General features: G+C 40.2%; 1 protein-coding gene across 7 annotated transcripts in view; it reads right to left on the bottom strand.

Moving 5' to 3' along the window:
* Positions 1-2,891: 2,891 nt before the first annotated feature.
* The window catches only part of POU2F1 (POU class 2 homeobox 1), a 108,775-nt gene continuing 85,929 nt past the window's right edge, over positions 2,892-25,737 (bottom strand). For all 7 annotated transcript variants that reach the window (XM_075434638.1, XM_075434599.1, XM_075434608.1 and 4 more), the window contains 9 exons: positions 20,273-20,367; positions 17,809-17,982; positions 13,931-14,072; positions 11,624-11,769; positions 10,601-10,780; positions 7,841-7,946; positions 7,071-7,416; positions 6,140-6,228; positions 2,892-4,929 (listed from right to left, as the gene is read on the bottom strand). In XM_075434638.1, the coding sequence (XP_075290753.1) occupies positions 4,619-4,929; positions 6,140-6,228; positions 7,071-7,416; positions 7,841-7,946; positions 10,601-10,780; positions 11,624-11,769; positions 13,931-14,072; positions 17,809-17,982; positions 20,273-20,367 (1,589 nt within the window). In that variant the 3' untranslated portion in view covers positions 2,892-4,618. The remainder of the gene's footprint in view (positions 4,930-6,139; positions 6,229-7,070; positions 7,417-7,840; positions 7,947-10,600; positions 10,781-11,623; positions 11,770-13,930; positions 14,073-17,808; positions 17,983-20,272; positions 20,368-25,737) is intronic.

The raw sequence follows: 25,737 nt of genomic DNA, 5'->3' as shown, positions 1-25,737 counted from the left end.
GGGAGAAATCTCTTAATTAAATCAGGCACTTGTGCCTGTAACAAGCATGGTATCTCCCCCAAAATTTTTTGAGTGCGTGCACATACACACCATCTCAGAGCAACGTGACACAATGTAGCTAGACTAACACATACTGCACAGTAACTCAGAAATAAAATAAATCCTCTTCAGGAGATTTAAACAGACAGATGTGACTCTTGTAAGCAGCCATATACGTGCGTACTTTCTATGAGCTGTTCCTGAATCACTCTATGATGACTACAGAGTACATTCTGAGGAGATCAAGTGTGCTAAAGCCAAACAGGAATACATTTTCCTAACTTCAGTAAAAATTTCATCACCAGCCTACACCTCATCCTGAAGCCATTTTCTAAATTGTTCTCCTAGACCTTCAGGGCATATATGTACTTGTGTCTCTGTAAATCTCTTGCGTTTTGAGCTAACTGTCCTTGGCTATAATGAGAGAGTTTGTCACCTTCTCTTTTCCTGCATATGTCCTTTGGCATGCTTGTAACCATGAAAAGCAACCCACGCCTCTTTAAATACAGAGACATGGAGCTCTGAAAAAGAGATGCTATTATCCTTTTCTAACATGCTACGAAATTCCTTCTGGTCCTGACTGACAAATCAATACAGGAGCAAATGTACCAGCACATAGCTAGAAAACTGTCTAGAAATGAACACTTGCACAGCAAATCTTTCCCTAAAAAGACCAGTAAGGATTTAAGACTGTAAGCATGTAACAGAAAATCATCTCTGTTCAACCTATGAACCCACTGATACTGGAATCAGAGATGTAACTTTGTTCAAAAAATCAAACTTGTTTGCTAAATAAATGTCCTGAGTCTGTCAGCAAGTTTGTGACAATGCATGTCCCAGAGTCTGCTGGGACAGCAATTCTCCAGTTTCAACATCCACGAACTCGGACGATGATCATATTTACTAGGTCTGTAAACAATTGTCATTGTCTCTTTTCAGATGCATCAATGTCTACGGTCAGCATGACTTCAACTCAAAAAAAAACCTTCTGCTAAATGTAGTACATGATCTCATACTCCTTCTGCGCTCTGAAGCAGCGTACGTGCTCTGACTAGGCAGGGGTACACCCACTGCCAACCTGATTTCCATCTTTCACCCGAACACTGGAGGTGGCCAGCATCCATGAGACAGAACACTGCTAGGGACGAAAAGAAGGCTCCAGGAGCGACAGTCTGTCATCGGGATGTGTTAGGACAACGAATCGGAGCACAGTGGTGATGGACACCGTGGGATATGTGCTGTTGGGGCAATTATGTCAGCTTCCATAAGCAAAACCAAGCCCTTTCTGGACATGTGGCTACTTTTGAGTTTCCAGTTTCTCTCGGCAAAAGACTTGCTAAGAAATTCCCTGGAATCTGGGCCCCAGAGAGGGTGAAGGGGTAGGGAGGAGGAGGGTAACGGGGTATACGGGGGTATAAGGTGCTCACACCAAAGCCATGTGACCAATGCAAAGGTAGTCAGGAAAAAAAGCAGATTTTTATAATAAATAAACCATCCAAGCTGCATTAGTGTTCCAGATATGTACTCAACAAGACCCTCTCCCAACCACAAACCAGCAAGAATGGGACATGAAAACTCATTCAGACAGCTAATGGCACAGTCTCTTTGAACTGTGGAGAGAGGATTTTCCGCTGATTTAAGGCCCACCTTTCTTTGTGTTTCCTAGATATACGCAAGGACCATGCCCCCCCACCCCGCCACAAAACCCTTAGGGAACAGAGGATACATCGGAGAAAAGACCAGTAGTATCCTCCCTCCCCCCTTTAACAAAAAACCCTTCCTGATAAATCGTATTTTTGCACAGGCGTGAAAGTAAGCAGGAACTTTCAGAGTCAGGAATGAACGCTACAGCTGCAGTTTTCCCCGCCCTCGCACTTCACTGAACACAAGCCCCAGGGACTTGCATTCCTTTGGTAGAAACTGTAGTCTGTGCTATGGCCTCCAGACCAACATACTGGGTACCAGCACCTCCTCTTCCACTTCTTCCCGACCTCCCTGAAGCTCACCCAGCTATATGTTTTACTAGTCTGAAGCTATTACTGTGGGCCATTTCCACTTCTGCAGCATCATTCATTGCCCTAAAAGTCTCCTGCACAGCCTGAAGTCATCAAGACACACCAAAAATACTTAGATTTATCCATGCTAGTGGGATGAGGGTGGGACCTGTTGGATTAACAATCCCCTGACATTGCCATTCTATTTACACATCAAACAAAAGAAAACAAATTAAAATCAAGTTAAGAGTCTGCCCCAAGGATAACACAAATTACCAACCAACCAAAAAAAAAAAAAAGATTAAAAACAAGCAGCAACTTTTATATAAAATTAATAAAAACAAAAGACAAATGAAAAAGAAATTGTCAGTAGCATCTATCGCCTCTCTGCATCTGAACTGCACTTATACAAACTAGTCCATTAGTACAGCAGCTTGCTAGAAATTGACTTTGGTTCAAGCTTAGTTTTAAAAAAATAAAACATAAAAAAATCAAAAACACATTAGAAACGGTGGACGGACATTTGTTAGTTTCCCTGCTTGCAGTTCACTAGTTTTGAAGTTTTAGGGATAATTGGTTTAAATACTCAGTAAAACAGGAAGGCGGAGAGTTAGAGATGAACAGAGCAAAACCATGGCGGTGGGGGGAGAGATAAGGGGTTCTGCCACTTGAGTGCAAACACAAATCCCACATGCCCAGGTCACAAACCTAAGCATATGTAGAGTTTAAAGTTGCTGCCTTCTGGATCTTGGATGAGAAGCTCCAGGATCCCCCTGAATCATCAACAAAATGAACATAGCTGCATCAGCTCATTATTTTAGGACACTCTGGTGACAAAAGAAAAGGTGGGGGGGGGGGGGGGGGGGGGGAAAGGGACTCTTCTAATACCCTCACTAGCTAAAAGTAATTTAGTTTTATACACATGGCAGAAACCTTTAAATCCATCAGGAATGGAAAGTTCAAAGTGAACTGCATTGCAGTGATCCAGTCTTCTCTTTTTAAAAATCTTTCTTTTTGGTTCAGATACTAGATTGTATATTTAAGAATATACAGATCTAACTTCTGTACAGTTCGTTACTCTTCCTCATCCACGTAAATATCCTTTGCTACACGGATCAGAGTCAACCTTGAAAAGATGGTGACAGTGGCAGGCAAGCCCCGACGCTCTGAGCAGAGATGCTTATCGCCATTTCTACACAGCTAGCAGCATCACGGCTCAGAGACTACATGAGATCACACAGGTATGTGCAAAGCCCCAGAGTCAGCTCTATTGTGTTGGCGTAAATGATGGCGACTTCTGTTCTTGTGTTGTTGGCTTCTGTGTTTTTTACTAGAAAGTTTTTCTCAATACGATGTCGGAAGCATCGGAATTAATGGAAAAGGAATATTGCTATGAATGGGGAGAATCTGACCTTTTGGAATCCTGTACCAATTCACCTGGCGGGAATCGAGGACTGCAAATGCTGCTTTCCATACTGCCAATTAGCTTGGGTAACTTGACATTTTTAAAATATTTGTGTATGTTCTTAAGAGGAAAATCAAATCAATACAACAGAAGAGCCATCAGTATGTCACACAATCTCGACTCAGGAGGTCAAATCCCACTCTGTGAAGTAAAAAGGAACGATGCACACAAAGCTAAGAGCAGAATTTGGCCGTTTTGTCTATAAGTAACTGAGAGAAGGAGAACTGCAGTTCAGAACTAACTCCTACCTCTGCTTAAAAAGCATAGACCAGCCTGGAAGTTCGCACACAATGATCTCTGCTGCTACACTGAGCTTCCTGCCCAAATGATGAACATAAATTCTTGTGACCTCCACGAGTAACCATTAGACAAATTCAAGGATGAGGAAACTGCTCAGAACATTCCCAGAAGATTAGGACAGAAAGTCTATTTGTGCTCCATTCTTCCTTTCCACCCCCCCGCCCTCCCCCCATGGTGTGGGAGCTCACTGAAAATAATCCAGGAGCAAAAGACAAACGCGTCCAAACTATATATATAAAAAAATAATAATAATAATAATCATAATAATAATAATAGAGATACACCAGTAATACAGGCCTGCCTAAATTGTACCAGTTAAGAAAGGAACCCCCAACACGATTGATACGATTATAAACACCTTGTATGACATAATGGCCTGTACAACAGACCTATAAAATGATAATTAAAAAAGAAAGATATTCAGACCGGAAAGAAACAAGAAATCCCCTTCCTATGTTTGAGCTGATAACCCACCTTAACTTGTCATTGTGACTGCTGGAAATGATAAGTAGTCCTTTCACTTTTTTTGTGGTTTTTTTTGTTTTTTTTGTTTTTTGTTTTTTTTCCATTTTTGGTTAGAAAGTTCTCCGATCCATGAAGCGATCCTGAAAAGACAGTGTTTATTATAAAATTAGGCAAATGTCTGTCCCAGCTTTAAATCCTTCCTGTTTTGCTTTTGTTTTTTGTATTTTTCCTTCTCTCCCTTGTCCCCAGCAACACGGCGAGAGGATGCCCATCACATTTTCAGTTTATAAACCCCGCTGGCAGCCAATCCCACCGCACAGTGAAACAGGCTGCTGGCAGCACAGCTCAGCTCGGCTCACTGTGCCTTGGAGGCAGTAGTGGTGGTGGACGTGGCCCCGCTCGCAGAGGCCACCGTGAGGAGAGAGTTCTGGATGGACTCGGCTGAGGTGGAGGTGGCGTGAAGGCTGGCGACTGGTCCAGAGGCCCCTGCGGAGGCTGCAGCTGCAGAGACCAAGCTAACTGGGTTGCTGGTGAGCAGAGAAAGGTTCTGAGGGTTCAGGAACAGAGGGGCAGTTACGATGTTAGGAGTACCTCCAGCATTGGCAAACACCAAGTTTCCAGTTGCATCCAGTGATGTTATTGGAAGAGAGCCACCAGATGCAAGAGCTAAAAAAGGGAAAATTGAGCAGGGAGGAGATAACGTTAGCAGTAATCAATAATGCAAGATGTGCCTGAAAGCAACTGGTGTCTGCACGTTCCTTTCTCTGATACGCATGCTCTCTACGCTACTAACCACAGCCCACTCATCACAGGCTGTTTTATAAAAAAACAACTCTTTTCTGAAGAGTGGACGAGACCTTGCAGATACTAAAATGTCTCTGTCGTCTGCTCCTAAACTAATTCCATCATGCCTTTCTTCAGAACTTTAAGCGCAATACTGGTCTATGTTTCCTGCCACAGAAAACCTGTATATTCAGGCAACCTGTACTGGAAAGGGTTGAGATGAGCATGCACGTGAAACGGCAGCTATCACAAGACAAAGAAGGCCATGTAACCTTGAGCATAACATTTTAAATGTTGACATACAGCTACTGTTACAACTGACTCTCACTGGTCTACAGGGTTCAGTCTGCCTTAGATTATGATCTTCTAAATTTATCTGTGTCACATTATGAAATGGTTCTGTCTTATACCCTGGAAACACGATTTGTTAAGCTAGTTTAGAGGATATTTGAATACATAGGTTAGCTAGCTTTTCAGCACTTGCACTATCTAGTTTTTACAGGTGACAAACAATGAACTGAGAGAACAACTCTTGCCGAAGTCAATGGAAACTTCTGGCTGCATAACACTTCCAAAATAAATCTTTACTCCTCTGGATAACGATTTACGGATTTAAAGTGCTACATAAGGACTTCAGGAGGCAGGTGGTTGTAGGTTCTTTTTAAATACATATGAGTACAAGAATTCAGGATCAAGTCTTGTTGAGAACTGCCCTCTTCACAGACCTCAAAACAGTGCAACTCTGCTCAAGCTTATGCTAGAAGAGCTACAAAAAGCAAATCTAACCTGCTGGAGATGCATGCCAATGGGGGGAGAATAACAAAATAAATTCCAGATCACATTCAGTATCTTAAAATGCCTCCTGTAAATCGCTACAAGATCATACACAATTCTAATCTCCTTTCTGAAGTTGTACCTGTTGTTATCTCTGTGATACATAAAATGTATTTCTGTATTTACACTTTGCAAAACCTTTACCCCTGTAACATTTATGTCCAGTGCTGAGTAGTCAGTGTTCTTTTTTGGTAGAGGAAAACAAAGCATGTAAACTGAAGTTGTATGACAGAGATGCATTAAACGGAACACTACTGACCTTGAATAGTTGCCAGTGTACTGTTGCTCATCAGGGCCGGGCTGAGAGCACCACCTAATGTCCCTGGATTGAGACTGAGTAAGGCACCTCTGCAGGAAGAAAGATTGTGGAAGAAGAAACAAAGACAAAGAGAAGGAGTGTTACTTTTAAGAAAAGCTTGTCACTGTTCAGAAGTACACCATCATCTTTTTAAAAAGGGGGGTGGGTGGGCGGTGAGGGAGGGAAGACCAGAGATTAAGGGCTAATTTTAGTTTATTTTAGTTTTTGCTCCATGATGTCTTGAGTAGACGTTGCCTTTCAGCTGTGTAGTTAGTGACATGCCGTAGTACCAGCACTGTAAATCCACGACATTGATTGTTGCTGTAAAATATTCTTGTAAAGTATTTTAGGGAAAGTGCCACTCATTAGAGAGCTATCATCATCTCCAAATTCAGATCAGAAATAGGTAAAACAAGAGGAACTGAAGAAACAGAGTTATCTCTCAGAGCAACATTCTTAAAACTAAAACTTCAACAATACGTCATCATGCATCTGTTACAGCTTCTTGCTCGTGATGGCAAAACAAATACAGAGGTGTGAAGTGGTTCTAGGCTAGCTCTCCATTTTACAATTAATAGAACAGATTCTGGGATTCACTGGTAAGTTGCAGCTTTTAAGTCAAGCTCTGCAGTGGGATGGATGACTTACCAAATAACAACATTGCTGAAACACAGCTTTTTCATAAGTAAAATGAAAACACAGTATTTGTGTACACTGATGGGAATGGCCAATTACCACCTATAGGCAAACCTTCAGAATTTGAGATAAATGACACTAGAATCACCAAGTGAGCTGCCAGAAAATAGGGACTTAAAAGACCCAATTTATCCCAAGAACTCTCCTTCCCTTTTCTGTCATCTCACCTAAACAGGTGTGAAAAATTCATCCTTACCCAGCTGCAAACTGCGAGGATGCCATCAAGCCTGGGTTTAGCCCTGCTGCAGCAGCCATGGCAGCAAGACTTGCATTTGCAGGCAACTGTGCAGCTCCTTGTAACGCGGCTGCTGCCGCTGTTTGCAACCCTGATGCCGTTACCATCACCTGGCTGGTCCCAAGGGGGGAGGACAAGGGAGCGGAGGTTGTCTGTGTTGTGCTGGTCTCACTGGCACTGGATGCCTCTGAAGTGGAGGCTGAGGCAGAAGGGGAAGGACTCAGGGAGGGTGATGTCACTGCTGAAGAAGCTGGAGGTGCTGTTGAAATCACTGTTGCCGTGTTGTTGGAGGTGGTTTCTGTTGTGCCTAGAAGATTGATTCTGGTTAGATCAGTATAAGACACAGATTTGACTGAACAGAAACCACTACCCACCTGAACTGCATATCCAACTGAAAAAGAGACAAACACACATTCTGTAGGACCAAGAAGCACCAAGAGTCCAAATGAGAAGCTCAGACTACAATGAAATGACACTTCCCAACAGGAGGCTGAGGAGCTCTAGAAGCTAGCATTAGAATATAGCATATTTCATTTCAGCACCACCTGTGATTTCATCCCCAGAAAAGTCAACTGAATGGTCACAAAGACTGAAGTTTCCTAGTACAGTAACAAGGAACAATGACAAGAATGTCCTGGCATACCAGTGACCAATACTGAATGACCTTTTGAAGAGTTTAAAAGGGGAAAATGGTAGACGTTAATGTCGGGCCGAGAGAAATCAGCCCTTACCTGTGACTGAGAGACTAGTTACAGCAGGACTGGTCAGAGGGAGCACAGGATTGACAGTCAGGGTTGTAGCTGCACTGCTAGTCACAAGGCTTGGCGTGGTTGCCACCTGGAGGTCAAAAAAGAATACAACTGCTTAACTGTTCAAAGACAAAAAAAGTTAGCTACGAGATCTGGATTTCTTTCTACCCATCCTCAGCTCAGGAAGTTATCAGGCAAAACACTGCATACAAACTATCTTTTTTGTAATTCCATTACTTTATCATTCAGTGGACCAACCACAGTACCTTCTCTAATTAACAGCAATATCTTTATTCTTAATCATTCAGTATTTGAAGGGAAATACATCCATCATACCCATATTGTCTCAGGACTGCAAGTTAGCCCTCCCTCTCTGCCTCCCCCCAAAGACAGCACCTGGTTTTAAGAGTCACTCTTATAGAAAGAGTTACAAAATACATTATTTCTGCATGGATTTTTTTTTTCCTGTTTAAACACCTTTTCAGCTCCAAATCTCTTTCTCTGATAAAATTATTTAAATGCCCCATCATTACCAAAGGTATTTAGGGTAATGTGTTTACACAGATAAACAGAATAAAATGTCACCTTTACTCAACCAAACTATAAGCTCTACTTTGATAAGTTTCCTTGTGCCAGAGGAAGGATCTCTGAATTTTAAAACATTCAAATGACATCAGCTAATTTTACTTGTGGACAGCTTATTACAAGAAAGCTACAATAAACTGAAGACATTATAGATAAAAAACACCGAAGGCTTAAGGATGGAGGAACTAGCTTATGAGGAAAAATTAAATATTAGGAGAGAAAGGACTTTTTATGGACAAGAAATGGTGTCCAACAGTAATACTTCAAGGCTGTTATACATCAATGAGAGAAACGAATCCTTTAGAATTGCCCAAGAGAACATAGCTAAGGATATAGGCTAAACCCTTCTTCTTTTCCTCTCTCTTACCTTAAGTTTACGATCAGAGAAATCTATCTCATGCTGCATATGCTCTTACAGGAAGTCAAATGCTTCGTGCATTTTAAACAAGACGGGGGCAACTGGGACAGATCTAAAAGCTTCCTGCCCACCTCAAATAGTGTATGACATAACAGCTAGATACATAGTACACTTCCGACTAATGCAGCCCAGACATCGTATCTGTCATCTGTCCAACGAACAGTTAAGGCTAAGGTCACAATCCATATTTCAGGGCAGGGAATGACCTAGAATTAATACAGCTAACCTTGTGGTTACAGTGACTGACTTCAGCCAGTGCAAACGTAGGCTGCCATTAAGAGGAGCATTCCCCTCCACTTCTGCTTCAGAGCCCTACTGCCGCCAGGCTACAAGACAGATTGGTTACCCAGCCATACTGAAAACTCACGATTGTTCTTCAGATGGTTAATTTGCAGTCACACTAGCAAACTAAGCCCAGTCATCCTACAGACACTATCTCCAGAGCTGACTCAAGGAATCAACAAAGCACATAGCAAATGAAGGCTGGGGCAGCAGGGCTGGAACATCCATTTGAGTGGTAGCACAGTCTTAAGAGAAGCTTACAGTAAGTGAAAGTGCTTAGTGAAACATCACTGAAAAAATGAAGACTGTGGTAAACACCTTCATTTCTTACATACGATGGCAGTTTATAATAAAAGGGAAATTTATGTAGGAAAACTTTCCTAAGTTGCAGTCTGAGTAAGCTTGCATGGTTACTAAAACACACTATCATAACTCTCACTATGTTCTGCTTCAGTAGCAAAGCATGCAACCTTGCTTTCCAATTGGGAGAGAGAAAAAAAAACAACCAAACAAACCCCAACCAAAAAACAGTAAGTACATTTAATATATCCCCTCCCCTGAAACAAAAGGTTGCATGCACACATCCTGAGACAAGGATGACGGAAAAGAATGACACGTCACCAAAATTAATGGTTTAATGAAGTACTGGAAGATATTAGCTACTACAGGGATGAGGGTGGAATAAGTACTACAAAAGGACAGCTACAGGCTACATAAATTCCACCACATTCCTATTAGCATAGCTACTATGAAATCTAATAGCTACTGTTTCTATTTATGAAAACAGACCTCCACGGACATTGGTAGCAAAGGAGCTGAAGGAACCTTGATGTATGTGTTTTGTTACTCTTATTTTCATGAAGTTTGTGTTTACCTGAGGCAAATACAAGTGTGGGAAATTAATTACATGAATATTAGCTAAATTGTTCCTTTGTTCCATGTCTTTTTTTATATAAAGCATTCCTGACAAAAAGTGACGACAACAACAGTATCATTGGATTTGTGTGACTTAAGTCTCCAAATGATATGTTTTACCGCTGCTCATCTACTGATCAGAGTAGCCAAAATAAGAAGGGAGGGGTAGAGCTGTTAAGCATTTTTTATTACTATTATTTTATAAAAAAAGTTTGGGCAAGAGAGAAAGTCCAGATATAAACTGGAGTTACTACCTGGAATATGTTCAAAGCAATAACCCCAACTGCAAACTTGCTAGTCAGAATGTTTACTCACGAGCTGACTAAATAAAACACCCAAACTCAAGGCCCAACTAGTGCCTGATTTGTAAGCATTATCTCTCTTACATAGTATGCAAGCAGGATATTTAAAATGCCAGTAAAATATAAATTTGTGAGAACTAGTCTGCTGTACAAAGGTGGTGTAGCATGTGCAATTTCCACAGTGAGCACAACAGAACCATTTCTTCCAGTGATCTTTGTCAACAGTTTCTTGATTCTTACCAGTGAGGTTGGGCAAGGGAAAATTGCTTTGATGGGCGAGCTGCTGGTTCCACCACTGCTGGGTGGGTTGATCCTTTTCTCCTTCTGGCGCCGGTTACAGAACCAAACGCGGATCACCTCCTTCTCCATGTTTAGCTGGTCAGCTATCATGGTGATCTCATCCGAGGTAGGCTTTTGGTTCTGTGAAAAGAAAATGGTACTTAAAAAGCTGTGAAATTACCTTATGAAGTTTTACATTATAGCTTCTACTTCACAAGGCAGAAATATGGATGGGCCATTTATATCCAGAATCTTGTCAGTTGTACAGTAGTGATAGACTGTAATAGATACTTCTGCCCTCCATCTTCCTAGTTACAGGAACGCTTATAACAGCAGTAAGCTGTGTTCCTCAGAGACTCGTCATGAAGACTAAGCTCACATATGCTTCTTTCTGAAGGACGGGATCTGACTTGTGAGTTAATCCTTCAAGGAATTCTAGACCTTGATAAGGAAATCCTTCTTTCAGCATCTCTTGAAAAGGAATAGGAGAGGTTAACTATAGTAACAGCCAAAGAAACCCCAAGTTGTATGAAAGACAGGTAGATTGAACGGGCTACTTACAGAGGCTAGCTGCCCATACAGCTACACAAAGTGCCTTACAAGAGTAACGTACAGCCATCTAAAAACCTCTCATTATGTATGTTTAGACGGTCACCCCATTTATCCATCCTCAGCAAGCGTAATCTTTTTTTCTTCTTTCTGATGTGCACAATATCAAGCTTAGATTTATGGCTCAGTATCTTGGAATGTGAAATCACAAAGTCAGTGAACTGCAAGAACCAATGAGGTTTTTTAGGGGTTTTGTGTGAGTTTAAGTGAAGCAGACCTTTCATGCATGTTTCTTGGCACAGCCTTTGTATTCACCTTGTTTAGTACAAGCACTTTCATAAATAACACAGTAATGGGTTCAGTCCAACAGGTATGATTGTTAAACAAAGTTTCTTCATTTCTTTATAAGCTGAGCAGAGGAACAGGATCACCGACCTCCAGGAAACTCTTCTCTAAGGCCACACGTATGTTGGTCTCTATGCTGGTGCGTTTCTTCCTCCTGCGGTTCAAGCCTTCGATCCCCAGCCCTGGAGAATTCAGGGCACTTGGGCTGGAGAGAGTTGAATCAGATGACAGGTTTTCTGAAAAAAAGAAAATAACCTAAATCAGGAGATTTTATTTCAATGCAGTGCAGTCTAATGCAAGTGTTCTTCACCTGTGCAAGGTATGTTAAAACCCACTCTGTATTTATTCCAGATATATCGAGATTTCTGATGATCACATGCATTAATTGTCGTACTTGTAAATTACAATATATACATGAAACTTAAAAGCTGCAAGAAAACCTAGAGGGCACTCTGCCCCTGTATGCTACCACAGTATCCCTTTCATCATACCTATACAAAGTTTGTCTCTCTTATCTCATTTCACCTCACATTCATTCACTGCAAGTTACAGTTTAAAGAAAAAAAGCAGTAACTGATACACATGCGCCACAGCTGTAAGTCACAGGCCATTATGAAAAAACCTGAGCAGCCCGAAATTTCTTTTACCCGCTCTGCAATACACTAGAGGAAGTGGAAGTTCATAGCCAGCTTCACAGCGTTCAGCCTCTTCTCTCTGGAGATCTTAGCAGATACTCAGTGTTACGCAGTTCTACCACACAGCCTACACAGCTAGCAGCTCCCCCTACTTAGCTTCGCTAAGTCTTTAGCTGTCAACCCCTAATCCTGTTGTTTTGGCTCCACAGAAGAGCCAAGAGAGAACACACTTGACCCCACTTTGCAGCAGAAAGTGCAAAATAACCAACAGGCAGGTTCCAGTGGGAATTTAAACAAAATGATTAATAGTGGCTGGAGATCCCTCACTGCACTGGGGTTTGTGGGTGATAAGCAGGTGTTGAAGTTCACAATGCCCGAGATCATTCTGGGAGGCTCAAACGGGCAAGTAGATTCAGTTCACTATTTTCTGATATTTTTTTTCCCCAGTAATGGCACCCATGAAAGTGCTGAAACCCCCTCTCCATCCTGAAAACCCCACAGAACAAGCTGAGCTCTGTAACAATAAATTCTCCAACACTTCAGTGTAATGTAATGGAAGGGATCATTGGTATGCTTCTCCTGCCTGTTTTTACCTAAAAGTAGCCTTTAAAGTCATCTCAATCTTTCTTCCAAAGATTTTCATGAAACTGAACCAGAGCCAAAAGCAATGGTTCCCACCTTCTAGGCTGTGAAGGACCCTGACACTGTTTACAGTCCTTAACTTTACAGATCTAAGCACGTCTTCAAGCTAACAGGAAAAGCAAACGATGACAGTCCTTGCAGCGCTGTACTCATCCAGCGTTGCTGGAAGGTTTGGGGACCCCTGGCCTGTGGACTACAGCACTAAGTGTGCAGATCTTTATGTTTTCTCTCACAGATCTAGATTACCTAAAGATAACTCCTGTCAGCACAACAGAATGACAATTCCTTGTTTCAATGCAGGACAAATTTTCAACACTGCATCCAATTACTTTCAAAATTTCAGAGAACACTGTAGACGCCAGGATAAAGCTCCCTTCATTTTGGTAAAAATAGGCAGGCACACACCGTCCCTGCCATCTGTTTAGCAGATCCATCCATTTTATACTATGTGCAGTTATATACTTGGAAGAAAAAACTGGCTGACAGCATTCTTAACCAGTTTCTATCTTAACACCCTGTACCACCATCCAAGCTCCTTTTACTGGTGGAAAAAAAACCAACCCCAACACTACCAACACTGGCATCATTAATAACTTCTATCCCAGGAAAAAACAATTCTGGAAGGAAAAAGCAAAACCTAACCCACAAAAAAATCTTATGGGGAGAAAGAGAGAGTTTATATGGACCCTTGGAGACAGATGAAAAGAATGCACGTAGAGGTGTGGGAGGAGATGAATGCAATAAGCTCTGCCTACTGAAACAACAAACCATGCAAGCCTCTCTCTACTACACATCTGAAAAAGAAAGCTAGAAGAGGATTAGAAGTTATATGCATTAACATACATGAAGGAGGAAAACCATGACACATATTATACCTCACCCCATGCAATTATTCAGCTGGCTGCAGAACACAACTCTGAAAGTTCATATTGGAATGATTTTGGATGTGTTTAGGCACATCAAAAGGGAAGCATGAACCCTTATTCCTACACCTTTATTTGTCCCATGGACAGTTACAAAGATTGGTGGCTTCATAAAACCATAAGGGCACAAACGAAGCAGTTTTTCAGAATCCTACTGATTTTGGTAGGCTGGTGAAGAAATACACAGACTCATTCACCTGCATCATTGAGCCACTTTTCCAGAAGTGGCTTTAACTTGCACATGTTCTTAAAGCTGAGGTTCAAGGCTTCAAAGCGAGAGATGGTAGTTTGGCTGAAGTCATTTCCATAGAGTTTGCCCATAGCGAGCCCAACATCACCCTGGACAAAGAAAGAGAAAAAAGGGATTCACTAACATAGGCACTTCCAAAGCAAGGAATCCTGTCACATTCTTCTGTTGTCTTAGTGACTCCACTGCTGTGTGGGATTTCAGTTTCACAGAAACTTGCTCGGTGCTACCAAGATTCATGCTAAAGCACATAATCATAAAGAAATGTCAAACCTCAGTCAGTTTAACCATGTAACTCTTTCCAGGAAATCCCTGATGCCTTGTCTTCTTAGCATTATCACCGAGCAGAAAATTCCACTGAATATTAACCTGTAATTTTTTTCTTAGTTCTTTAAAATAAGTAAAGGCTGAGCTCTCTTTAGCAGCAGATTTAAGTATCTGCATATTTCACACCAAAGAAGAGAAGTTCAAATAAGCAGAAATACAGTGAATTCATGTTCTCAAATTAGCAGAAAACACTCTTGGAAAGGTATCTGAAAACATATATAGATAAAAAAGTAATTCCTATCTGAACTTTCAGTATCTTCTGAGGTTCAAAGCAAAGTTCTCCCCCAGATGTACATTTCAAAGCAGACAAAAAGTTGAACCATTTCAAATAATGATTGACTGCAGTCTTCACTACCATTACCCATCTGCCAAAAAGCTATCCGGGAGATTTACAGACAGATGATTATCACTTTACGTCTGTCACTGCTTTTCAAAACTCAGTTTTAGCTAGCTATCTAACATTCTGCTTATCCTAATATATATATGTATGTATCTACATCTACATAGTTTAAACTTGCAATGATTTGTTTAAAAAAATCAATCCATTCTTGATTGTGGCCACTAAAAACACCATAATGTTTTCTTGTTTTGTTTTAAAGCTGGAAGGTCCTGCCCTTTGAAAAAAGGTAATTATTTTTTAAGTATGCTATTTTGTCTAAAGTAGTTTAATTTAGATTTTTGTATTTTAACACAAAAAAGTACAAAAAGTCTAGAAGAAGAGACTGAAAAGCTTGAGCATAGTTAGTGGAGTTTAATTGCAAGTGGGTTAGTTGGATTGTGCGTAAAGCTTGCTTTCTTTCCTCTTAGGTCAGATACACAACCACAGCTTGATACAAGTATACTAATAGCATGCAGAGTGGCCACATCCAAGCAAGGAAGAAAACAACCTTTGGTAAGCTTAGTAAATTGTGCAGGTTGCATTAAGAAGACAATTTCCTTCCTAGAAGAGGACCAAAACAATGGTTTGTACACCCTTCAATCAGAGGAAACACATGGGCACTCATGTTTATACCTCTACCCATACGCCAGGATTCCATGCATTTTAAAACTCATAAATCATTCCAAGAGAAGTAACATGGATGCTCTACTGGGTTTATAAGAAGAAAATCTGTCTATCTAAACCATTTTAGAGATAACTTGATTTATGTCTTGGCAGGAAAGAGTTATGAAATTTGCTCCAGTCCCTCAACTAAATTTAATTCCGGTATTTATGTTGTTCTTACTAACATTTGCCATCTCATTTAAAATGAGTAACTATTTCATTGTCAATAGTTTTCAGTGCCAAAAGGTGGCAGCATTTCAGCAGTAGGCAAAGCAATTTACATATTGGGATGAGACTTTTATCTTTGGGATGAGACTTTTATCTATGGGATAGGTCACTGAAAGGATGGATGGAACAGGGGATAAAGGCACTGTATACACATCTGATCTACTCCGAAGGTCAAATCGAGCTCTGGTACCGAAATCAAACTGATTATAAGGTACATCATTGTTGTGAGCACTGGTCTGTTAAGAAGCTCACACAGACTAGCAGAGGCAGTAGCTTTTACAGAATAAAAATAACACTGCCTAAAGTGTTCAATCATATAGCTTGAATCTGTACCAACCAATCAGTCACATGCCTGCAATAATGCTAAGATGCAGTATGCTCATTGTGTCTCTCTGTACGTCAAACATGGAGATATTTTTAAAGAAAACAATTAAACAAAAGGATTTAAATTCATCGCCCACTTTTCAGGGTGGGAGAAGAGACAGAACTGCTGAAATTCAAAACCTGTTATATTGTTCACATGACAGAATGTAGTAAGTGATTAGTTTGCAATGCAAACTAAATCTTACAATTATTTTTGAAAGACAGGGGTGACATCAGTCTGCAAAAGCTTACAGTACACCACTGGAAATAAATTTCTTTTATCCTCTGAAAGGCAGTCTATTTACCCAACTATGGGAAACCAAAGTAATAGGGGTCTCTAATTATCATTCAATTATGCAATTAGGTAGAAGTCATTAGAACTGCCTAATTATACACATACAAACTCAGAGTAGGATAGGAATGATCAAATGAATTTTATCACTCTCTCAAGATTCCCCTTTTTTAAGCTCAAAAGCAAATACTGAAATGTAAGCCTGAGCAGTTGTGTTCATTTTTCCTCACCATGAAAATTCACAAAAGGGTCAATAAAGAAGGGTTAACCCATAACTTAAAATGTCCAGTTGAGCCTTCATAATCATCTCACAGCAGGGAAGATTAAACATAATAACTAAAGATCTACATGAACCTCCTCAGTCAGGCTATAGGGAAGCTATTGTATTTTACTCTATTCTGTTCTGCTCTATTCTAGCTTTTGTGTGTGTCCATCACTTGCATTTCTGTGCCTCCCTCTAGTGGAAAGCAGCGAGGGAGGGAGGCACACATGCCAGCAAAATGCACTTCATTGTGCTAAGAACATTCTGTTCTTGAGTTATAATTAAGATGCTGCCAGGAACTTTCATTATGAACCCTGATTTTTCAAACATTTAACACTTTGCCAGAAAAATAAAACTGACTTCAGCACATACTTTCAGCTAGAGCAGATTTACTTATTCCAGGGGGGGGAACAAATCACATATGTTGGACTGACTACTCCGAGCTCAGACTTTTAAATACCTACTTTGACTTTTGCAAGCTATTTCTTCTGGCAAAAACATGCCTATGCTTAGCACAGACTCCTGCCAAAATTAATTGTTTACCTGGACAGGTATTTTAATTTTGCATGGGAAAACAAATCATTTTTATTTTAACAAGAAAAGACTCTTGGATCAAGCAGCATTTCCCTTCAACAGAATAATGGAGCATATAAATGCACTTTGTACTTTTAATTGTACTCCTCGTTCAATCATTTTCACTATGTTCAGGATTACTTTTCTTCTGCTCTGTGGGTATTTTTGAGCTTTTTAAGCAAACCAAAACAAGCCACAACTCCAATTCACCTCTGTAAGGAGAGAACTTCAAAGGTGACAGTCCTTTCAGGTTTTGTTTAGGAACCTTAGCAAAAGCATTAAATACAGAAATCATTGATGTTTAATAGGAAAATACGCTTGAGAGATAAAAACCCTTTGACATCCAAAGAAACTCCACAGTTGTGATACACTTTTTAAACACACAGAGCAGTTAATTGTGCTGTATGATTTTTGGAACTTTGTACTTCTGAAGGCAGCTTTCAAGTGCTTTGTCCCATTCATTTTACATCCTATAGAACGAACAGTGCACATGCAATGACATCTGGAGCTGGTAAATGCACATACCTGCTGGGAAAATGGCTATGCTTTAAAACCAACAGGGAAGTAAGATGGATGTACGGCTTTTTCTGTTATTTCTTACAAATCCCCTACATAAAGGCTAGAGCATAACCCTATTTAAGAAGGTTCTCCTAGGAAAAGGTGGAATTGCAGTCTCCCTCCAGACTTCAAAGATGAGACCTCAGATTCCACACTGGCAAGCACTAAGGTACACAGTCTCACCTGAGTGAATCCAAGTTTGATCCGTCTTTGTTTGAAAGTCTTGGCAAACTGCTCAAGCTCCTCAAGGTCACTGGGCTCCTCCAAGCTGGGAGTGTCGATTCGCTTTGGTGTTGACTGGCTCTGTGGAAGTGGCTGAATGGGGGTCGCTGCTATTGTGCGTGTTGGGGTTGCTGGCTATTAGGATAGCAAGGAAAAGATGAAAATCAGACTTAAAAGAATAATCAGCAAAAATTTAATTCAAAAAAGTATGTGAGGTTACTGTAAGAAAGATCAATGAATTTGACATTTCCAGCAATCTGAAAGTTCCTCCAATTTATTTACGTTCCTCTACAGAATGAGCTATCACAACCCAGAAAACTGTATTAGAATGACAGACTTTTAAAGGCTCTGTCAGAACCAAATAAAGAAAAGTAAGAGATGTTCAATGCAGCAGACAACCAACAACTTTTGCTTGCTACAGAAGCTGCTCAAACAGATGCTGGACAGTCTTACTTGATACAGTTCTATCATTTATAGACAGCTTGGCATTCATCCCCTTTTAATCATTTTAAAATTGAATTTACTGCTTGTGTGAGGTGGCAGATTGTCATCAGCCCAAAATAGTGAGCACATACAGGTGCAGCAAACATGGCAAGTTTCCTTTAATACCACCTCTTGTGACTGACTCAACTCTTCCAGTAAGAAGAAACTAGATCTAACTCTAACCCTTCTGCTGATACTTGCAACAGTAAGAACAAATGTACTGGTGATATGAGAAATTACGCAAAAGCAACCTGCAGAAAATAATTCCCTTCAGGTCACATTTTGCTTTTATATAAAAGGCTAATTTTCCAGGAAGTCCACATGAGGTTCACTATTCTGGAACACTGGCATACTAGAGCATTTTGCTATGTAGCAATAGTAAGAATCTGAAAAAACGTAAGCATCGCGGAAAGCATTCACTGATGAACAAACTATATTAAGAACTTGTATTGCACAGCTCAGGCTTTATGTGCAACAGGAACATTGGAAACACGTTTTGAGTGCATAACTCTACTTTCTTACATGCCATAGCTGAACTGAGATGCAGAGACAAATCGTTTACTCTAGCTAAATTTTATTCAGTTCAGCTGAGGCTCTTAAGTAAAGGTGACTTCATGCTTTTATGTCCTACGCCCAGTTCTGAAACTGTGGACTCCTTTGGGGCAAATAAGAACAGCCTCACGTCTGTGCCACACTACGGTACTATGCAAAAGTCCAGAAATGGCTGTTCTAAAAGAAATGGCCTACATATAGCTGAGTCTTTACGTAGCTCCTTATGTTGTTTTTCTCCGGGGTTACTGCAGTATTTTGCAGTGCACAGCAGATGGTAGAGGGAGGTCAGGATCTGTAATTCCATTACTTGAGAAATAATGTAATCGCATACCATCTTTCTAGGATTGCAGATCGACGTGTCACACTGTAAGGTTTTTAGTATTTTTTAAATTTACATTAAACACAGCAGGTAATTACTGCAATATGTCTTTACTGACTTTACCACCTTTATATGATTAATTTTCTCTTTGTAGTTTTGATACTTTCTTTAATCCAAGTATAATCTTTAGTAGGAAGTCATGCTGCTAACTGAGGTATGAACTACAGAGGTGAGACAAATTCCATTTTCCACATGGTGCATGAAAAATACTATAGGTGGTATAATAGAAAATGTAGTTTTCTAAGACTCTGATAGACTCGGGCATCTTGTTACAGACTAAAAAATTCTTATACGTAACCAACTTGGCAGGAAGATAGCATATGATATTACACGGTATTTGAGAAGCAGCATGCAGTCATGTAACTAAACTGCACAGTAAAACCCAGAGTGAAGCAAAATTAAATTTGCAGGCACGTGCAACCTTAAAATTGCTTTTCCTACACTCTGAAAGCTTAATCATAGAGCTTTAATATTTTAATATATATCTAACTGAATATTTTAATGCATTTCTAACAATCTCTTCACTTTCACAGAAGGTAACTAATAACACTGGCAATGACTTAGCAGTAATAGCAAAACAACTAGGCTACAATAAAGACAGATTACCACTGCAATCTTCAGAAAAAAAGATACTTGTCGGTAATCCCCTTTTTGAGGTTTTTAGGTAGCCCACACCTTCCTCCTCTGAATTTCATAAATTTGTAGATTGGCCAAGAAAGCCTTACTATCAAATAATACTCTAGTGCCATTAACTCAAGATATCAGTCATGGAAATTTTCAGCTAAAAATCAAAATTTAGGATATTAAATGTAGGAAAAGAGGCACATTAGGGTGGAAACTACAAAACTGAAGTTACTGATACTTCAGCTCTACGCTGAATCCATCTCGAAAGACAAACTCACTATTATAGCTACAAGATCTACTCCAGTAACTAATACAAAGGGTCCATTTAAACTTGCAGTAGTTTAAGTCCCCTCAAAGCAACCCACGAACTGTAGAAATAAGCCTGACCTGCGAGGCAAGGGTGATGCTTGGCTGAGACTGCAGGAGGTTGGCTTGGCTTTGCTGAGGTAGTTGCGTTAAGAGATTCTGCGCTTGCAGGAGACCTGGAGAGAGAAAGGGTGGGTTTGGTTTGTCATTTAAAAATACTAAAACATGAAACGAAGTGAAACAAGGCTCTTGCCAAATAATTAACATTACAAAAAATCGGAGATGCACCCCTTCATTTCATCCCTGCACAGGTAACTTCAGACTTTGGACTTTTCAGTCCAAAATCCCCTTGCATTTTCCTGAAGTATACATGGTGAGAGAAGGGTAAAAGAGAGAGGTCTGTACTAGTCTCCTCTGCAGAAAGAATTCGTAATGATCTAGGTTATCCCAGCTCTGTGTGCAGGAATCATTTATTGCCCCTTTCAGCTTGCAGATTTTAGGTAAACCTCTTCCTGTAACCAACAGCTGACCAAGAATTAGAGCGCTATATAAAAACTAAGCAACTGACCACTGAACAGATCAAATCCAACATCTGAATGCTAATCAAAACCATAAATTTGGCTCCTTGATCACCCTTCTTCCTCTCTGTATCACCCTATGCCAGCTGCCTAACAAGAAGGCAACTTTCTCTGGCAAACTTAAGCAGACCACACCAGAAGACAAAACAAGCCTAGATAACCTCCTCCTGGCTGAAATAAAGGCATCTTTTGGAAAAGTAATCAGAACTTAAAGCTTATGCAAGATACTGAACACTGCTGAAATTGCACAAACAAAATAAACATTACACCGAATATATGAAACCCCTGCTGTTACAAAAAGGTGACATTAAAGAACAGTTGGGACTGATGCAACCAATATACACAATATGTAGCATTCTAAAAATAAGTTCTCTTACAGTCCACTATTTGTATGGTTTATTAAATATCTCAGGAAATTGAGATATATGTTTGCACTTACGTATTTCAACTAGAAGCTATATGGTTGTGAGGTTTTTTTGCATTTCTAATAATTTATATATTATTAAGGGGTAAGAATCATGACAAAAATATACCTACAGTTAGTCAACTCCCCCAGTTTTATTATGAAAATTATTACTGTTATTCTTTAGGTAACTCCTGGCTATGACTGTCATTTTCCTCTATAATAATTTAAGAACCTAATTAAACCTATGCTTAATAGGCATTTTCAGTATATCATGTTCCTAAAACCAAGGGAGAACAATGGCATGACAACAACAACAGCTGGACATTACAGCCATTCATGAGGACAGACCACCAAGTAAGTACCACTTAAATTCTGTAATTTGAGTTTGATGTGGTCTGTTCTGGCTCATCAGCTGGCCAGTCAATCAGAGCACACCACTCATGACCAGCTACCTCTTAGAAGAATACAGGTAGGGGGACATAGAAACATAGGATAATAAATATTGAGAAACTGGATGTTTTATGCGAGGTTAAGGCCACAGGAGACATGAAAAGAGGAACTACCACGAGCAGGAAGGAGAAGATGTATCCTCAATGAGGGATACACAACTGCAGAAGAACTGTCTTCTGACTGTGGTGTTATTGTTACCTTTTTTTTCCCCCCTCAAAGTATTGAATGTGTATTTTAAACAGAATGTTTTGCTATCAAAATGCTCAAGACCTATAAAGCCAGCTGCTTGTGCAACATAATAGAACAGCATAGACAACTATGTAAATTTGCTTTGTACCACATCATCAACATTTGATGGTTGGACTTCATGATCTTATAGGTCTTTTCCAACCTTAATGATTCTACGATTCTACGTTCCAGCTGTGTTTTTTAAAAGCCACAGAGAGGGAACAGATCAGCTTCAGGAACTTCCAAGACTCCTACCTACTACAGTTACACAGTGCTTTTTACAATGCAAATATTTTTTCACTTAAAAAATTATTTCAGCTGCCCAAATCTAAATAGTAATTAGTGAACAGTCACCTCTAAGTGAATAGATTTTGACCTTCACATAGTAACAGTTTTAACTGACAACTTGAAATAAAAAGTGGCAAGCCATCACACCGACACTACAGAGTAGCTGACCAGCAATGAAACAAAAAATAGGCAGCTGACACTGACCACATTTGATCTCTAGACTACTGGAAACACCATCAATCACAAGTCACTGACTCATCTTATGACTGTAATCAGAGTAATTAGGACTGTCCTTTTGTGATTTTTTTTGTCCTCAAAGAAATCCCAGAGGATGATTTCTGGCAATAACACTTTTGCTGAAGAGCACAAGATGACTACATTCTTTCTCATGTTATTCTCACTCCTATGTTCTGAAGTAATTATCACTGAAGGACAGCATAAAATATTCTGAACATGTTTAATCTACTCAGTTTTTTTTAATCATTTTATCCTATTTAAGAAACACTGATATAAGGCATCTCAGGCAGAAACCGGAGAAAGAACAAGTTAGTTCAACCTGCAGCTGACTGAAGTAATGATCAGGAGATGGGGAAAGCAGCTGAACTGTTTCGGCAAAGCATGCATCTCTTCCACTGACTGACAGTCTTTTCAGGCAGTTGCCATGCACACACTTTGGAGTGTTGTTGGCTTCCACAGGTGGGCAGCTGCAGTTTTGCTCTTTTCAGACATGACTTGCACTAGTCTAAGATTCACCTTCATTTTTTTCTGAGAAGAAACTACTGGTCCCCATTATGGTCCAAGATAACTTGAGTGACAACTTGTAGGGCACAAAGCACAGCCTTTTAAATATAGTGTAAGTTCAAAACTGCACCTTTTAGGCAACTGCTGAGATACTGGTGTTTCAAATCTTGCTTTTTCCTCAGGGACTCATACAGGCATCAATACTGTTTAACACTTTTATTACCAACAAGGATGACGGAACAAAATACATTCTCAGCAGATTTGTGGACAATATCAAACACGGGGAGAGTGGTCAATAGGCCAGAAGTCAGGGTCTAGACGGACTGCACAAATGGAACCTCATGCAGATCAATGCAGGAAGATGCAATGTCCTACATGGGGGCTGGAATAACCCTGTGCATCAATACAAGGTGGCACTGGCTGGCTAGAAAGCAGTTTTGTGGAAAAAAAGCCCTAGGGGTCCTGGAGGACAATCAGATGAACATGAGCTAGCAGTGCGTCCTTACATTAAAGACAGCAAACCACATCCTGGGCTGTATTGACAAGACTGCAGCCAGCAAGTCAAGGGTCATGATTCTTCCTCTCCATTTGGCACTTGTGAGACCACATCTGGTATACTCTGTTCAGTTCTGGGTTTGCCAGTACAAGACACAATGACATCCTGGGTTTTGAACATCCAAGGCCCCCAGGGTGGCTCACAGCCTGGAACACCCATACAGGGAATGGGTAAGAGAGGTGGTTTGTTCAGTCTTATGAGAAGACTAAGATGAGATCCCATTGCTGTCTTCAAAGATAGAAATGGACTCTTCTTGAGGGTGCACAGTAATGAGAAGCAACAGACATAAGGTGGAACACAGAAAACTCCAACTTCATATAAGGAAACATTTATTTTTTTTTAACACGAGAGTAGTCATTATTGGGCAGGTACTTGAAGAGGGTGCAGAATCTCCATCCTTTGAGATGTTCAAAACTTAACTGGCCAAGGCGCTGAGCACCCTGCTGTCATTGGACCTGCTTTGAGCAACAGCAAATAACCCCTAGAGGTCCCTTCCAATTTACATGATTTTTTTGAATCTATAAAAACTAATCTTGTACTTGTATACTTTGCTTTACAGAGGTAGTATTTCTAACCCTCTGTTTTGGGTTCTAAGAGCCCAGTGGTATTCTTGCAGTAAATATGGCATATAAATCACCTACATAAAGCTCCAAAAGAATGACTGCATGGAGGCAAATAAGGATTTACGCAAAAGTACAATGCGTTCAAGGTATTTAATTTTTTTTTTAATACTTAAAGTAAATGCATCTACAATCAATCCAGGACTTTTCCTTTAATATCTATGAGTAGAGTGAATAATGGCCCAAGCCAAAAAACGCGTCCTGCCAGCCAACATACCCCAGGGACTGATCTGGGGTTGTTACTATCTGAAATTGAACAAAACATAAAACAAACATTCAAGTGCAGATTTTTTCAGCATAATTTTTAAAAGGTTGGGCCAGGAGCATAATGCATAATTCATTCCTAACTGATCTCCCAAGAGAGTGACTTTTTTCATCTAAGAATAACTTGACTCCTTTTTCTCTGCCAAAGCTGTCCACCTTCTCACAGACATATCCTGGAAGTCAGCTTGCAAGACAAAGCCATTACAATGTCATAATTTGATTAACTGGAAACAAGAGAAAGGGAAGAAGGAAGGGTGTCATAACACATTACATACAGTGCCATTTGATCAACTTTGTCTATCACTGCTGATGCAGTATCAAATCCAGATCTTCCAACACGGAGACTCATAGTTGGAATTATACTGGGACCCAACACAGGAGAGAAAGTGCTAACCTATGCATTCCTTGAAATCTGCTCCACTGAGGTGTTAAGGTGCTGCATGTTGCTGCACTTTTTGCAGTATCCAGCTACCCTTTAAGATCAGTTCAAGAACATGACACAAAAGTTCGAGAACTGCGGTTTTGAAGAGTACCAATTCAGTGATCCATGCAAAGATGCTGCCACACTATTTCAATGAAAGTCACATTTTACCCATTGATGCTGTTCATATGGTTAGAAGCAAAGACTTGATTTCAAAGAGGACAGTAAATATTAAGCATTTAATTAATATCTTGGTAATGGGTATTTGCAGCACAGTGGAAAAAGTCACCAATTAAATCACTTCTTCCAAGTTCTTCCTTGCTCCACTTCAAGCTCTCCCCCCTTATTTGTGGAATGAGTTTGAGTCAGGTACATTTTATTCAACTGCTGTGTCAGCAAATATGCTGTCATCGAGAACTTTTTGACAATGAAGAGCTGGGTCTCCTCTTCTGCATATTGAGGGGATCGAAGCACTTTCACATGATTCACACAGCATATTATTAACACAATGAGGAGTCGTCCAGTAAGGGCAGTGCAGGTGCACAATCTCAGATGAGAGGAACACTTGCTCATTACAAATTTGATGCATCTGAGAAGAAACACAGGCACCTTCAGGCATCTTCCTCCATCCTCACATTAGGTGAGGAAGCTGCACCCTGACTTCTGGTACCAGAGGCCAGCAGCGTAGGTACCAACACTTAACATTCATTACCCACTTTAAAACTGTGGGTTTTTTTGCAATGATACAAGCAAAGTCTCCAAGTCTTTAGGACAAGTATGCAAGAAGAGAACAGGACTGGATTTGGCCTGCTACCATCATCCCAGGTATTTTTACAATTAAAAAAAGAAATCATAAACAAGGTATTTAATAATAAACAGCAATAACTTGAGAACAGGTAGGCCCAATTTCAATGTTTAAACCTAATCAATAGCTTGTCTTCCACATTTGCCTTTCTGGATACTTTCCTTGTAAGTACTGTTTCTAAACTTCCTT

The sequence above is a fragment of the Opisthocomus hoazin genome, chromosome 1 (assembly GCF_030867145.1).
Source record: "Opisthocomus hoazin isolate bOpiHoa1 chromosome 1, bOpiHoa1.hap1, whole genome shotgun sequence".
Taxonomy (NCBI): domain Eukaryota; kingdom Metazoa; phylum Chordata; class Aves; order Opisthocomiformes; family Opisthocomidae; genus Opisthocomus; species Opisthocomus hoazin.
This window is presented reverse-complemented; position numbering and strand designations above follow the sequence as displayed.